Source organism: Dipodomys spectabilis, unplaced genomic scaffold (genome assembly GCF_019054845.1).
Source record: "Dipodomys spectabilis isolate Male_0828 unplaced genomic scaffold, ASM1905484v1 ptg000118l, whole genome shotgun sequence".
NCBI classification, from domain to species: domain Eukaryota; kingdom Metazoa; phylum Chordata; class Mammalia; order Rodentia; family Heteromyidae; genus Dipodomys; species Dipodomys spectabilis.
In genome coordinates, this window is record NW_024870795.1 from 449,873 (window position 1) to 462,552 (window position 12,680).

General features: G+C 40.0%; 1 protein-coding gene across 5 annotated transcripts in view; it reads right to left on the reverse strand.

Moving 5' to 3' along the window:
- Ubr4 (ubiquitin protein ligase E3 component n-recognin 4) overlaps window positions 1-12,680 on the reverse strand; it is a 132,846-nt gene that overhangs the window by 85,117 nt on the left and 35,049 nt on the right. For all 5 annotated transcript variants that reach the window (XM_042688568.1, XM_042688569.1, XM_042688570.1 and 2 more), the window contains exons 21-34: window positions 11,239-11,318; window positions 10,534-10,662; window positions 9,427-9,609; window positions 9,183-9,305; window positions 8,859-9,088; window positions 6,856-6,977; window positions 5,947-6,044; window positions 4,391-4,548; window positions 3,275-3,484; window positions 2,056-2,157; window positions 1,640-1,740; window positions 1,197-1,395; window positions 546-734; window positions 66-129 (exon numbers count right to left, since the gene is read on the reverse strand). In XM_042688568.1, coding sequence (XP_042544502.1) covers window positions 66-129; window positions 546-734; window positions 1,197-1,395; window positions 1,640-1,740; window positions 2,056-2,157; window positions 3,275-3,484; window positions 4,391-4,548; window positions 5,947-6,044; window positions 6,856-6,977; window positions 8,859-9,088; window positions 9,183-9,305; window positions 9,427-9,609; window positions 10,534-10,662; window positions 11,239-11,318 — 1,988 coding nt within the window. The remainder of the gene's footprint in view (window positions 1-65; window positions 130-545; window positions 735-1,196; window positions 1,396-1,639; window positions 1,741-2,055; window positions 2,158-3,274; window positions 3,485-4,390; window positions 4,549-5,946; window positions 6,045-6,855; window positions 6,978-8,858; window positions 9,089-9,182; window positions 9,306-9,426; window positions 9,610-10,533; window positions 10,663-11,238; window positions 11,319-12,680) is intronic.

Sequence of the window (12,680 nt, forward strand, 5' to 3'; positions counted from 1 at the left end):
CTGATCATAAAGACAGGAACACTCTTCCCCTGTTCCCTGATTACTGTCACTCTCACTTTTCTTACCTTTCCATGCATTACATTGGCATTCAGTTTCTCAACCACATTCTTCTGTGACAGGTATTTCTTGCTGTCCCAAAGAAAACAAAAAGGAAGGGAAACAAAAAATCATCTGAGGCACCAAAGAAAGAAAGTATCTTCATGAACCTTGGAGCAATGGGGACTCTTGATGCAGAAGTGTTCTTAGAAAACTATTTCATATGCAGTAACACAATTGGGCTATTCTGGTCTTAGAATTATTACTTATATTCAGTATTCTGTCAAGGACTTCTCTTGGGAATAACAAACAGGAAACTCTACTAGGGAAATAATGAAAATGGAATCTCAACAGAATAATTGGCTGCTACCTTATCCCTTAATAAAAATGATTAGGGATTTAAGTTCCCTTCATACTTACTCTGAGCTACAAAGAACCTACAATTATTCTTCTCTTTTCCAACACAGTGAAGTATCTACAAACAGGTTCCTACAATTTCAACATCTTACCATCTGCCCAACCAGTCCACAGCAGCATTATGAAGCTGAAGGTGACCAGCACCTTGACCAGCACTGGCCAGGGTGGCCATCACAACCATGAGTTCAGGAAAGCCAGTCCCATCACCATTGGCCAGCATCTCTGTTGCCATGGGAGTCAGGGTGCCCAGAAGGACAGCACACACGCCTTCTCCAACTTGGCTGTTAGAAAAGAAAGAGTAAATTGGTGAGTAATCAACAAGGATCTGACTCTCATGTATTTCAAATTTGTAACAGTGATTAAATTGATTTAAAAATATAAGACATAATCTCAACTTCAGATATGGGCTCCTAGAGCACCAAACATTCACTCCAGTTGTAAGTGATAGAATAGGTTATACCAGAAGACTTTCCATGGGAAAGTCTGGCCTTTTTTTTTCTGCTTATGTGGTGCTGAGGAATCGAGCCCAGGGCCTCATGCATGCAAGGCAATCACTCTACTACTGAGCTACCTTCCCAGTCCCTCCATGGGAAACAAACAAGAAGCTACACTAGATTCCTGGTAAGGGAAAAAGAAACCATGAAAACACTGCAAATGTTAAGTATAGTGCCTGAAGGAAAGCTAGCTGTAGATGCTCTACTTGAGAATGTTATAGACAACAGACATGCATGTAATTGCTCTACCTGTTTTCCCGAACAATGTACGTGGTCAGTAACTGCAACAGCTGCCGGTTCTCCTGAATTATATCCAGCTGATCAGAATCTTTTGGGGGTGATGTAGTCATCCGGGTGAGCCAGGCCTGCAAACGCACAGGCTCCACACAAGCCAGTTGTGCCAATGAGCCACAGAGATGCAGAAGGCTCGGGTTAGGGCTCTTCTCAGCTAGGAACAGACCAAAACCTACAGTCAAGGAAGAAGGACTAGGGGAAAGCAAGAACAGGGCACACCAAAAGACAGAAAAGAAGGAAAGGCCTCAAGAATGTCAAGTTCCTTCCAAACTTTCTCTGAGGGATTCTCTCCACTTGTTAGCATTTTCATGCTGCAGTTAAACTCAGGCAGAAGATAGGAACAGCATTAGCTGGACATCAAAGTTCCCCTAAGAAGATTACTAAAAGCTGTCACTCACTCAGCTGGAAGAGTTTGGTGAAGAATTTCAAGACTCGGTTACAGAATTTAGCAGAAAGGTTCTCATTGGCTGTGGCCATCATGATCTGCACAAGTTCGCCACTGTAAGGCGGGAGGGAGAAATGGAAGAATCACATTAAGCTTCACATAAAAGGAACCCATTTCTATTTCTTCACAATCTCATCTCCTTTGGGAGAAATGGCCACTGTGACCATTTCAGAACCACAGGTGGTCCTGAAATCCAACCCCTTCATCAACAACCTCAAGAAGTCAGAAATTAACTTAAGCCCTCTCCAAGGGACAGACATCCATGCAGACCTTCCTCAGTCCCTGAGAAGGACACCTGAGTCAACACATACAGCTCCCTGCTTCAGGAGGATTCAGTGGTCACACTGAATAAAGCCAGATACCACTCACCTGTCTGAGAAGAATTCTTCCATGGCTTTACGGGCCTGGCTACTTTCTAATTGCTTTTCCAAATATTGAAGACATTCCTCCAAGATAGACTCATCCAGTCCACTGAGGGTCAAAGAAAAATTAGCCACCAATAGTAAGACATGTTTATGTCTTCCTCACATTGACTTTTAAAACTCAAAGTTCATTTACAACTAGACCTTAAGGGCAATGTCCAGTTTGGTTCTGTCAAAGCTGAGTATAAAGTCTAACAGCCAGTGATTTGAGGGTTGCTTTTTTTTTTTGGGTGCAGTCGTGGGGCCTCAACTCTGGGCCTGGGTGCTGTCCCTCAGCTCTTCAGCTCAAGGCTAACACTCTAGCGCTTGAGCCACAGCGCCATTTCCGGCTTTTTTCTTTTTGCTTATGTGGTGCTGAGGAATCGAACCCAGGGCCTCATGCATGCAAGGCAAGCACTCTACCACTGAGCCACCTTCCCAGCCCTGAGGGTTGCTTTTCTTGAGGGGATAATCTGGGACAAATCATTTCTGCATGGTTAAATTGTTTTAAATTTCTTCTGAAAAAAAAAACATTATGTACAGTATTTTTACAATAAAAAACATTAAAAATACATTAATACATACTTCTATATATAGTTCAGCTCTCATGAAATGAGATATGGCTATTGTAGATGAAAGGGTAAGCCTAAATGTAGGTAGCAGAATGAAAAACAAAGACTTGAGGGAAGTTTGTCTTTTAAGTGTTGATTATGAATTTACTGTTTTCAACCTGGTAAACCTGACAAGATCCTTATAAACATGAATTTAAAAAAAAAAAAAAAAACATGGCAGGGGACATATTGTCCAAACAAAGTATACTTATTACCTGACTTATGTAACTGTAAACCCTCAGTACATCAACTTTATAATAAAAAACAAAAAAAAACAGGTTCTGCTGAAGGTGGGTGTCAGCAGGAGGGGAGAAGGTGACAGACACAGAGACTGAATGAGAACGAACATGACCCTAGTACTTTAATAGGCATGAAAAAAATAAAGCAATGAAATATGTTGAAATTCTTTTAAGAAGAGGTGAGAAAGGACAAAGAAGAACGATAGAAGGGATAAGGTACACAAAGCAGAGTTTCCACTTTAACAGCACAGTAGCTAGGGTAAATGTAGCTGTGCTGATACATTCATCTCATATCAACAGGGCACAGGAACCTGACTGCTTTCCTCCTTCAGCTCACCTGTTGGGGTCTGCATGATTGGCCAGAATGTTGTAGCAACCAGTGATCAGCTTCTCATAAACACGAGCCAGGAACTCATCAGATTCTGCAGGGCCTAGGATGCGTTCCAGGGAGTTGCTACTGATCTCAGCAACACTCTCAGTGCTGGACTCCAAAAGAAGGGGTAGCAGGGTCCGAATGACCTGTGGTGGGTTCATCTCATCTGCCCACCTTCAGCAGAGAGACAGACCAAGTAAGTGAACAAACTCACTCAAAGTGATACAAGGCAGGGTTTAGGTAATTCAATTATTAACTGGGGAGAGTTTTTATTCACTTTCTTCCCTTGATGGCTGCTTTCAGCATAAGCATGTAATTCTGAGGTTTTTTCACCATTATATCAGAGGCAAAAATAATTTCCATGTGAAAGATACATTTACTATGTCAAATTAATGAGCTGTATTTTGTAATATTCAAAAATAGAAACAGACAGAGAGAGAGAACACTAACTAAAAACTAAGTAATCCTCTCTAGGGAGGAATCTGAGCTAGCTGCTGGTAGTTCATGCCCATAAAGGAACCTGAGATCTGAGGCTCTCATTTCAAAGCCATCCTGGACAGAAAAACTCATGAAGCTCTTAGATCCAAATCACCAAAAAGCCAGAACTGGCAGTGTGGCTCAAGTGGTAGAGCAACAGCCTTGAGTGAGAAAGCCAAATGAGGGCATAAGGCTCTGAGTTCAGAGCCTAATACTGGCACAAAAAAAAAAAAAAACAACAACAAATAGTCTCACTGGTGGCCTGCCCTACTCCTTATGATGACAAAGCCTAAGTACTGCAATGATTCTGGAGAAAGAAACATTATCAAGCAATCTCTGTAAAATATAAGCCCAAACACCTACAAATCATAATACTGGTTTAAAGCAAGTTGGCCTTTTCTGAAAAACAAAGAGAAGAGCTGATACTCTTCGGCCCTTCAGACCAAAGATTTCTAGGTAAGTGTTTATTCTTTGGAGTAACAGGTTCTCTTGGCTGAAAGAGGACACAAGAGAAACATCATGGTATAGTTACAAAAACTCTCAGTGTCTTCCTTTAAGAAAACTGATACAAAGAGCACTCAGGGCTAGGGGCTGGGTACTCACACAATCAGGTCTCCAGTCAGCCTAACCAGCGAGAGAAGAGTATGCTTCAAGGAAGCAGCCAGAGGCAGACTCTGGCCACAAAGAGTTCCCAAGTGAGCAGCTTGCACAGCACTGATGTAACTCTCAGAAGGAATGGTATCATTGGCAAAAGCATTGCGCTGAAAGGAAGCAAATCAGATGTGAACAGATATATTACACATCCTAGATGAAATTCTCCAATAGGAAAAAAAATTGAGTTAAACTAAGACTTGCTGAGTATAACAATTAGTTATTAGCCCTGTTACTGGCCCTGGGAAGGGTACACAATTAGTTATTGGTCTGGGAGCTACACCACATGGGGGAATTAGGCAGTTCACAAATTTCTGCCCAAAGTTAACGGTTAAATACAACAAATATCCTATATCAATTCCAATATACAACAAATACCAGTACAGGGGCTGGGAAGGTGGCTTAGTGGTAGAGTGCTTGCCTTGCATGCCTGAGGCCCTGGGTTCGATTCCTCAGCACCACATAAGCAAAAAGAAAAAAGCCAGAAGTGGCGCTGTGGCTCAAGTGGTAGAGTGCTAGCCTTGAGCTGAAGAGCTGAGGGATAGCACCCAGGCCCAGAGTTCAGGCCCCACGACCGGACCCAAAAAAAACCAAAAAACAAATACCAGCACATATAACAAATACCCAGGAGGATTGGGGGGGGGAGGGGGGGGGTGGGGGGGGGGGGAAGCTGGGAAGGGATAACAAAGGAGGAGGCTACAATGCTTGATAAGAAATGTACTCATTATCTTGCCCATCTAATTGTAACCCCTCTGTACAGTATTTTCACAATAAAAAATAAAAATTAAAAAAAAAACAAATACCCAATATATCAGTATATATAATAGATATATAATATCTATAGTATTATATTATATTGCCTATAATGACTGAGAAAGTGCTGGATTTTACAATGTATCTGGTCTCTGTTATAAAGATGTTAACTGTGCAGGCAGCTTGAGGTGTTTCTCTTTGGAAGGTTTTTCAGTGGCTCCCTCCTCATTACAAAGCCTCAATTACAAAGCAAGATTATAGTCTTCATGAACTTTAATAACAGGATAATCTATTCAAAGAGGTAATTTGAATAGAACATAACCAAAGATCAAGAAAACTGACAAAAGACTCAACAGGATCCAAAAGCCTAGAGAACCTTCTAGGTATCTCGTAAAATCATGGGGGAAAAAAAGCGGCGTCCTTACACATAAGCTAAAAAGAAAAAGAGACAGGTTCATATGTATTGAGATGTAAAAATGCTAAGCATTTTACATTTAATACATTTAATCACCACATTCCCATATCTGACAGATGACAAAAATCAAAACTCAGAGAAATAAAGTCATTTGTACTCTGGTTACATGAACTCTGAAGCAAAAAGAAAACATGTGAGAATCACGTGAGTAACTGATAAATTGATTACTGATTCAGTATAGTAAATATTGCTGTAATCTATTAATTCTCCGGTTTAGCTAGCTTAAGCCTCAGAATAAGAACAGAACACGGAAGGGGTGGTGATCAGCATTTAGACTCACCCAGGATCCAATGTTGGGAAACTCATTAGTATTGATAGTATTCCAGGACTCACATACAGCTTGCACTGATGATGGCAAATTCTGAACCAGGGTTGGACCTGGAGGAAACAGTATGGGTGAGGAATTATCAGAATAGATTTAAAAAGCCAAACCCAGATGCAGAAAGAAACATTACAGCCAGGTCACCAAAGTAATTACTAAGACAGCTTAGGTGAGTATGTCACTAGCAGTTCAAGAACCAGCTAACAATTACTGCAGGAAGCTTCCACTTCTCATCAAATTCACTTTCTAATCTGGGAAGTAAAGATAACTGAACACAGGCAAGGGGAGCGATCCTAGCAAGTCAGGCCACAACCATCACTAAACACCTTGACAAGGTGGCATTTTGGTCTCTTTCCTCCGAAAGACAAACCTTGAGGGCAGGGAAGAACATTCAGTGAAGTAGAGTGAAACTGAATAATATTAAAAGTTAGAATTTAAGGGAGACAGAAATTACCATAAATTTAAGAGCAATTTCTGCAATGAACTCCAATCCTGCTCTCAAGTCCTCTGATTTTCAACTCTAATTTTCTACCAGATCATTCCTAACCCAGCAAAGAAATTCTAAGCCTGTAATAGTTGTCTTCATAACTGCTACAAATAAAAAGGACACAGTCACATGATAAAGGCAAAATAGCCTTATGCTTTATAACCAACAGATCCATTTGGATACTAACACTATCATTTGTAAGATACAGAATTTGGATCAAATAAACTTCTCTAAGCCTCAGTTTCCTACTTCATACAGTTATTTGAATATCAATAAAACAAAATCATATAAACGTTTGACACAAAGGAAGGATCCAACAAATGGTCAGCACCAGTAGATAAGTAGTGAGACAAGTACTACAAAGACATGCATGCACTCACCCAGAGTATTTGCCTTGCACCTACTGGAGCCAATAGCTAAGACAGCAGCAAAGCCCTGCAGTTTCTCTTTGGAAGGTTTTTCAGTGGCTCCCTCCTCATTGAAGTTCTGTAACAAATAGGCTCTAAGGGAAAAGGAGAGATGGAAGAAGTTTTAGGAATCTAAACCCACTATAGTCAGAGAGACTATCCCCACAGAAGCTGACAAGTCAACACCTCAATTTTCTAGCTTATATTTCTATTAAATAGAATTGACAGTGTCAGCCCCTTCATGAGAATTCCAGTATGTAATTATTTCCCAATAAATATTCCCTTCTCTGCAATGCTTGCAAAACATGATTCCATGACAAATACATTTAGGAAAATAGTGACTTCTATTGTGCTTCTCCTACCTTGGAAGAATAGAAAGGTAATAGAATCAAAGGCTCTGTGACAGGGAGTATAGCTCACTGGTAGAGTACTTGCCTTGGCAGGCACAAGGCTCTAAGTGTCATTCCCAGCACCATCCAAAAAAAATTTTTTTTAATAAGGCTTTGAGTAGTAGTACATTTTGAAAAAGGAGAAACTAATTTAACTTTAATTTATTCAAAATTTGCCAAACCAAACTAATTTGCTCAGGAGTAACAACTCAGCCTAATAGGCCAGATTAGAGTCTAGAAACTCCTACAAGCAGTAACTTGATCTGACTTGGCTACTTCTATAAGCCAAGCATGAATAGTATTTGGTACACAGCAGGTGCTTGTATTTATTATATTTATTCATCATAGTTGTACAAAAATTTGTCTCAAGGTGACACTGTCCAAAAAGAAATGTCGTTTTTGTTTTTTGGTCGTGGGGCTTAAAGCTCTGGGCCTGCGTGCTGTCCCTCAGCAGTTTCAGCTCAAAGCTAGCATTCTACCACTTGAGCCATAACACCACTTCTCTTTTACTGGTGGTTAAATGGAGATTAGAGTCTCATGGACTTTCCTGCCTGGGATGGATTTGAACCACGATCCTCAGATCGCAGCCTCCTTAGTAGCTAAAATTACAGGCATGCACTACTGGCACCCAGCTAAGAAATGTACTCTTTACCTAACTTAGGTAACTGCAACACTTCTATACATCATCTTTATAATAACAATAAAAAATAAAGATTAAAAAAAAATTGTCTCAAGAAACAGTCCTCTATACAGCAGGCACTAAAAGACAAGGTAAGTCAAGTTTTACAATGATGTAAACATAAATTTATGTAAACTTAACTGAACAGAAATCCTACAGGGACCAGATTAAATAAATGAGCTCAATAAGTACAAACCTTGGCTAAAGGAGAGGGGTGTTTTTAAATATCACTTAAATGTTTTTAAATATTTTCACACCAAATTCTATAGAAAATGTAATTTGCAATGTTCCCTAAACAGCAAAATTTCAAAATAATCTCTAACTCATTAAATTGTTTTTCACTCTACATGTCGTGAAATTTTAAGACCATTTAATCTCAAGCCAATAATAGGAAAGACTGTGTTTACAAAAATTATATACCTATTCTCAACAATAAAATTCTAGGAAAAAAATATCACAAGGAGTCGGGCGCTGGTGGCTCACGCCTGTAATCCTAGCTACTCAGGAGGCTGAGATCTGAGGATCACGGTTCAAAGCCAGCCCGGGCAGGAAAGACTGTGGGACTCCGATCTCCAATAAACCACCAGAAAACCGGAAGTGGCGCTGTAGCTCAAGTGGTAGAGCGCTCTCCTTGAGCTGAAGAGCTGAGGGACAGTGCCCAGGCCCAGAGTTCAAGCCCCATGACCGACAAAAAAAAAAAAAAAAAAATCACAAGGAATTATAAAAATTAAATTTCCTCATTAGCTAAATGAAAAAGTCTTTATCAGGTACCACCTCAGAGAAGAAAGCATACACCAAGGTGAGGGGTAACCTAAGTGGTAAGAAGGAAAGAAGTAAATCACTACATCCCTTGGGCATCTGCTCAGAGTGAGCACTACTTATACACTGCAGAAGGCAATCAATCACACCTAGTGAATGATGCATAGGTGTCAATGAGTTGGAGTGTGGCTGGAAGGAGATTCTTTGTGATCTCAGATGACTTATGTGGATCCGTCTCTGCAGCCATCTTTGAAAAGTGTTCATCCAAAGAGACCTGGACCTTGGAGATAGCAGCATCGAGGGTGTAGATGGACTGCAGACTAGGAAGTTCATGGAGCTGCAAGATGGTGGTACAGTCGATGCTACAGAATGACGAGATCTTTTTAAAAAAAATACCCAGGATATCAATTAGTTGTGACAGAAGGCTATTATAGAAACCAAGTTCCATCATTACCGTCCCAACATTATCACACCTGTCGAGCGAAGTATTCCTCAACAATTTCAACATCATATTTCACTGAGCTACACTTGGTAGACGCCAGTTCTATGAGAGAGCCAGCATTTTCAGCCTTCATTCCCTGTTTGATGAGGTGATCCTATTTAGGCAGAAAGAATAAATGCTCAGGAAAGATAGAGTCCAAAGCTCTCATTAAAAGACTCCGTAAGTAGAGAGCAAATTGGCTACATATAAAACTGACATCAAGTTTAGTTTGCTACCTTTATCCAATTGACATAGGAGCTGATACGGAGGCGGGATGACCAGCGTAGTGTGTGTAAGATGTCACATTCACTCATCTCAGGTGAGTTCATGGCCAGCTGGTTCATGTAAGTCTTTGAAGGTGGCAAAATTCCTAGGATCCTCCACAGTATCAAGAAATAGTACTGAAGAGCACAGGCCTCCTGGAGGAAGCAAATGGAGTCAGTCAGTCATTGAAAGCAGAACATGGCACTGCCTCAAGAAGAGCAGTAAGAACTGCTCTAAATACAATTTTTAAAGCAGAATTGTGTAGATTCCATATTAAGATTTTGACTTAGAACTCAAGTTTGTTCTCCAGATATTTTAAAGAGTATATCTGATAGTAAGAAAATAAACACAGATCACAATATTCAGCATATCTCACACAACAAAAGGATGCACCCCAATATTTTTACCAATAAGCCAAAGCAGGACATTCTGCTTGACAGGCCAATAATTTACCAATTCCTTTTGAGACTTAGAATTACATTATAGCTTCTGGAAGTACAGACACATTCATAGAAACATAGAAAAACACAGCACTTCAACAGGCTGTGACGGTTAAAAGCCACATTTCTCCCAATGTTAGCTAAAAGAATGAAAAAAAGAAGTTGTGGCTCAAGTGGTAGATCACTTATAAGTAAAAAGCTCCCCAAAAAACACAAAAGTATCTCTACAATAAACATACCATGTTTCCTTTTGTTGGGCTTGAACTCAGAGCCTTTCTTGCTCAAAGCTGGCACTAGCACTCTACCATCACATGGGCTATACCTCCAGCCTAGGTTTTTGGCTAATTGGAAATGGAGTGTCATGGACTTTTTCTGCCCAAACTGGCATGGAACCAGGATAGTCAGATCTCAGCTTCCTGAGTAACCAGAATTAAGGTATGAGCCACTGGTGCCTAGCTGACACACCATATTTTTGAAATACTGAGTTTACAGTCATGGTTACAAAGATTATTTAATAAACTAGTTTCTGGTACAAACAATGAGTAATCAAACAGCCTAAGTCATCTCCCAGGCTTCCATAGAAACATTTATCACTTATCAAATAGAGTTCAAATCCTCCTCCAGCTTCCATGGTCTTACCAGAGCTGTCACATTCTTATTTTCCTTCCTCCTTACAGTATCAAGCTGGGACCCAGCTGCAAGCAAGGCTGTTAGGGCAGTATAAAGCTCATCATACTTAACAAGCTTGGAGAAAAGAACGTCACATGCCTGATATCAAGAGAGAAAAACAATCATTATACATCTGTTTTACTTCTACTCCTACACTATCACTCAACTTGATGATTGACAAAACATCCCAACAAATTTTCCTTACTGATTTTATAGCAGCTTCCAATGCTAGGGCCTCACTCTGTGAATTGCTGTGCACATATAATTGCAAGGCTTTAGGGCAAAAGAGTAAGACAACCATTTTCGTCCACTAAAATATTTGCACAGGACATGAAAACAAAGACAATGTCTGAGGTGATAAACTGAAGAGCAGCAAGTAAATCTTTAAAAAAAATTCCCTTTTGGTAGAAGTTCAAATCCTAACAATTATCAAACTGCCTCAACACAAAAAGTACTTGTAGTCAAGCATGGTGGTATATACCTATAATCCCAGCATTCAAAGAGATTGAGGGAGAAAAGTCACTAGTTCGAGGCCAGCCTAGGCTTAGAGTGAGATGCTGTCTCAAATAAAATTTAAGTCTTTCCTTTAGTATGTCTGGGCTGTAGTCCTAGCTGAGATATAAAGACAACTTCACGAAAGAAAAGAGGTTAAGACAGAAAGAAAATTCCTGTTACCACAGAATCAAGACGGTTCAAATCATCCTCTGAGGCTTCTGGGGACAGGACACAGTAGAATCTGGGTTGAGGGACAGCATCTAAAAAATATTAGGTGTGTTAAATTAATGGTTTCACTCATAAATTGGACAAGTATAAAATCTAAAAATAAAGAGACCACTTCAGAACAAGTTTGCTCAGCCCTGGCACTGCTGAAACTTGGGGACAGCTAATTCTTTGGTATAAGATGCTGCCCTTGGGCTGGGAAGGTAGCTCAGTGGTAGAGTGCCTGCCTTGCATGCATGAGGCCCTGGGTTCAATTCCTCAGCACCACATAAGCAGAAAATGCCAAAGTGGCACTGTGGCTCAAGTGGTAGAGCACTAGCCTTGAGTTGAAGAGCTGAGAGACAGTGCCCCGGCCCAGAGTTCAGGTCCATGACCGACCAAAAAAAAAGAGGCTTCCCTTGAACAATAGGTTTAACAGTAAGGCTGGCTTCTAGCATATAGCAAACTATAGCAAACCTCCACATTTGTAACAACCAAAAATGTGTCCAAGACACTAGCAAATGTTTCCTAGAGTAAGGCAATATCACTCCAGTAAAAACCATTGCTCCACAAGCTAACTGAGTTGCTCTACAACAAATGTAGTGAACTAAATTGTATCATTAAATATATTAAACTTATATAATGTTTAATACCAAATACCAATAAGAAACAAACTCATACTAAGGCTGCATAATTAATACCTAATAACCTGATAAACCCTCCAGATGAGCCAGAAAAGCTCATCAAAATAATAGACAACTGCTTTATTGTCCAAAAAGAAATAGACTCTTTACCAGATTTATGTAACTGCAACCCCTCTGTATATTACCTTTAAAATAACAATAATAACAATTTAACTAATAAGAACAGACCTCAGGACCAATGGAATAGAATTGAAAACCCAGAAATGAACCTACAGACCTGTAGCCACCTAATCTTCGATAAGGGAGCTAAAACAATAGAATGGAAGAAAGACAGCCTCTTCAGTAAATGGTGCTGGCAAAATTGGTTAACTACATGTAGAAAACTAAAGCTAGATCCTTATATATCACCCTGCACCAGAATCAACTCCAAATGGATCAAAGACCTTGAACTCAAAGCAGACACTCTGAAAACATTACAGGATGGAATAGGAGAAACCCTAGGTCTCCTTGGCTCAGGCCGAAATTTTCTGAATAGAGACCCGGAAACACAACAAATCAAAGAAAGGTTGGACAAATGGGATTGCATAAAGTTGCAGAGCTTCTGCAGGCAAATGACATAGCTAGCAAGATCAATAGAAAGCCCACGGATTGGGAGAAGATTTTTACTAGCCATACAACGGACAAGGCTCTCATATCTAAAATATACTTGAAACTCAAAAAATTAAACCCCCCAACAACAAATCCTCAAAGAAACAACTGCCCAATAAATAAGTG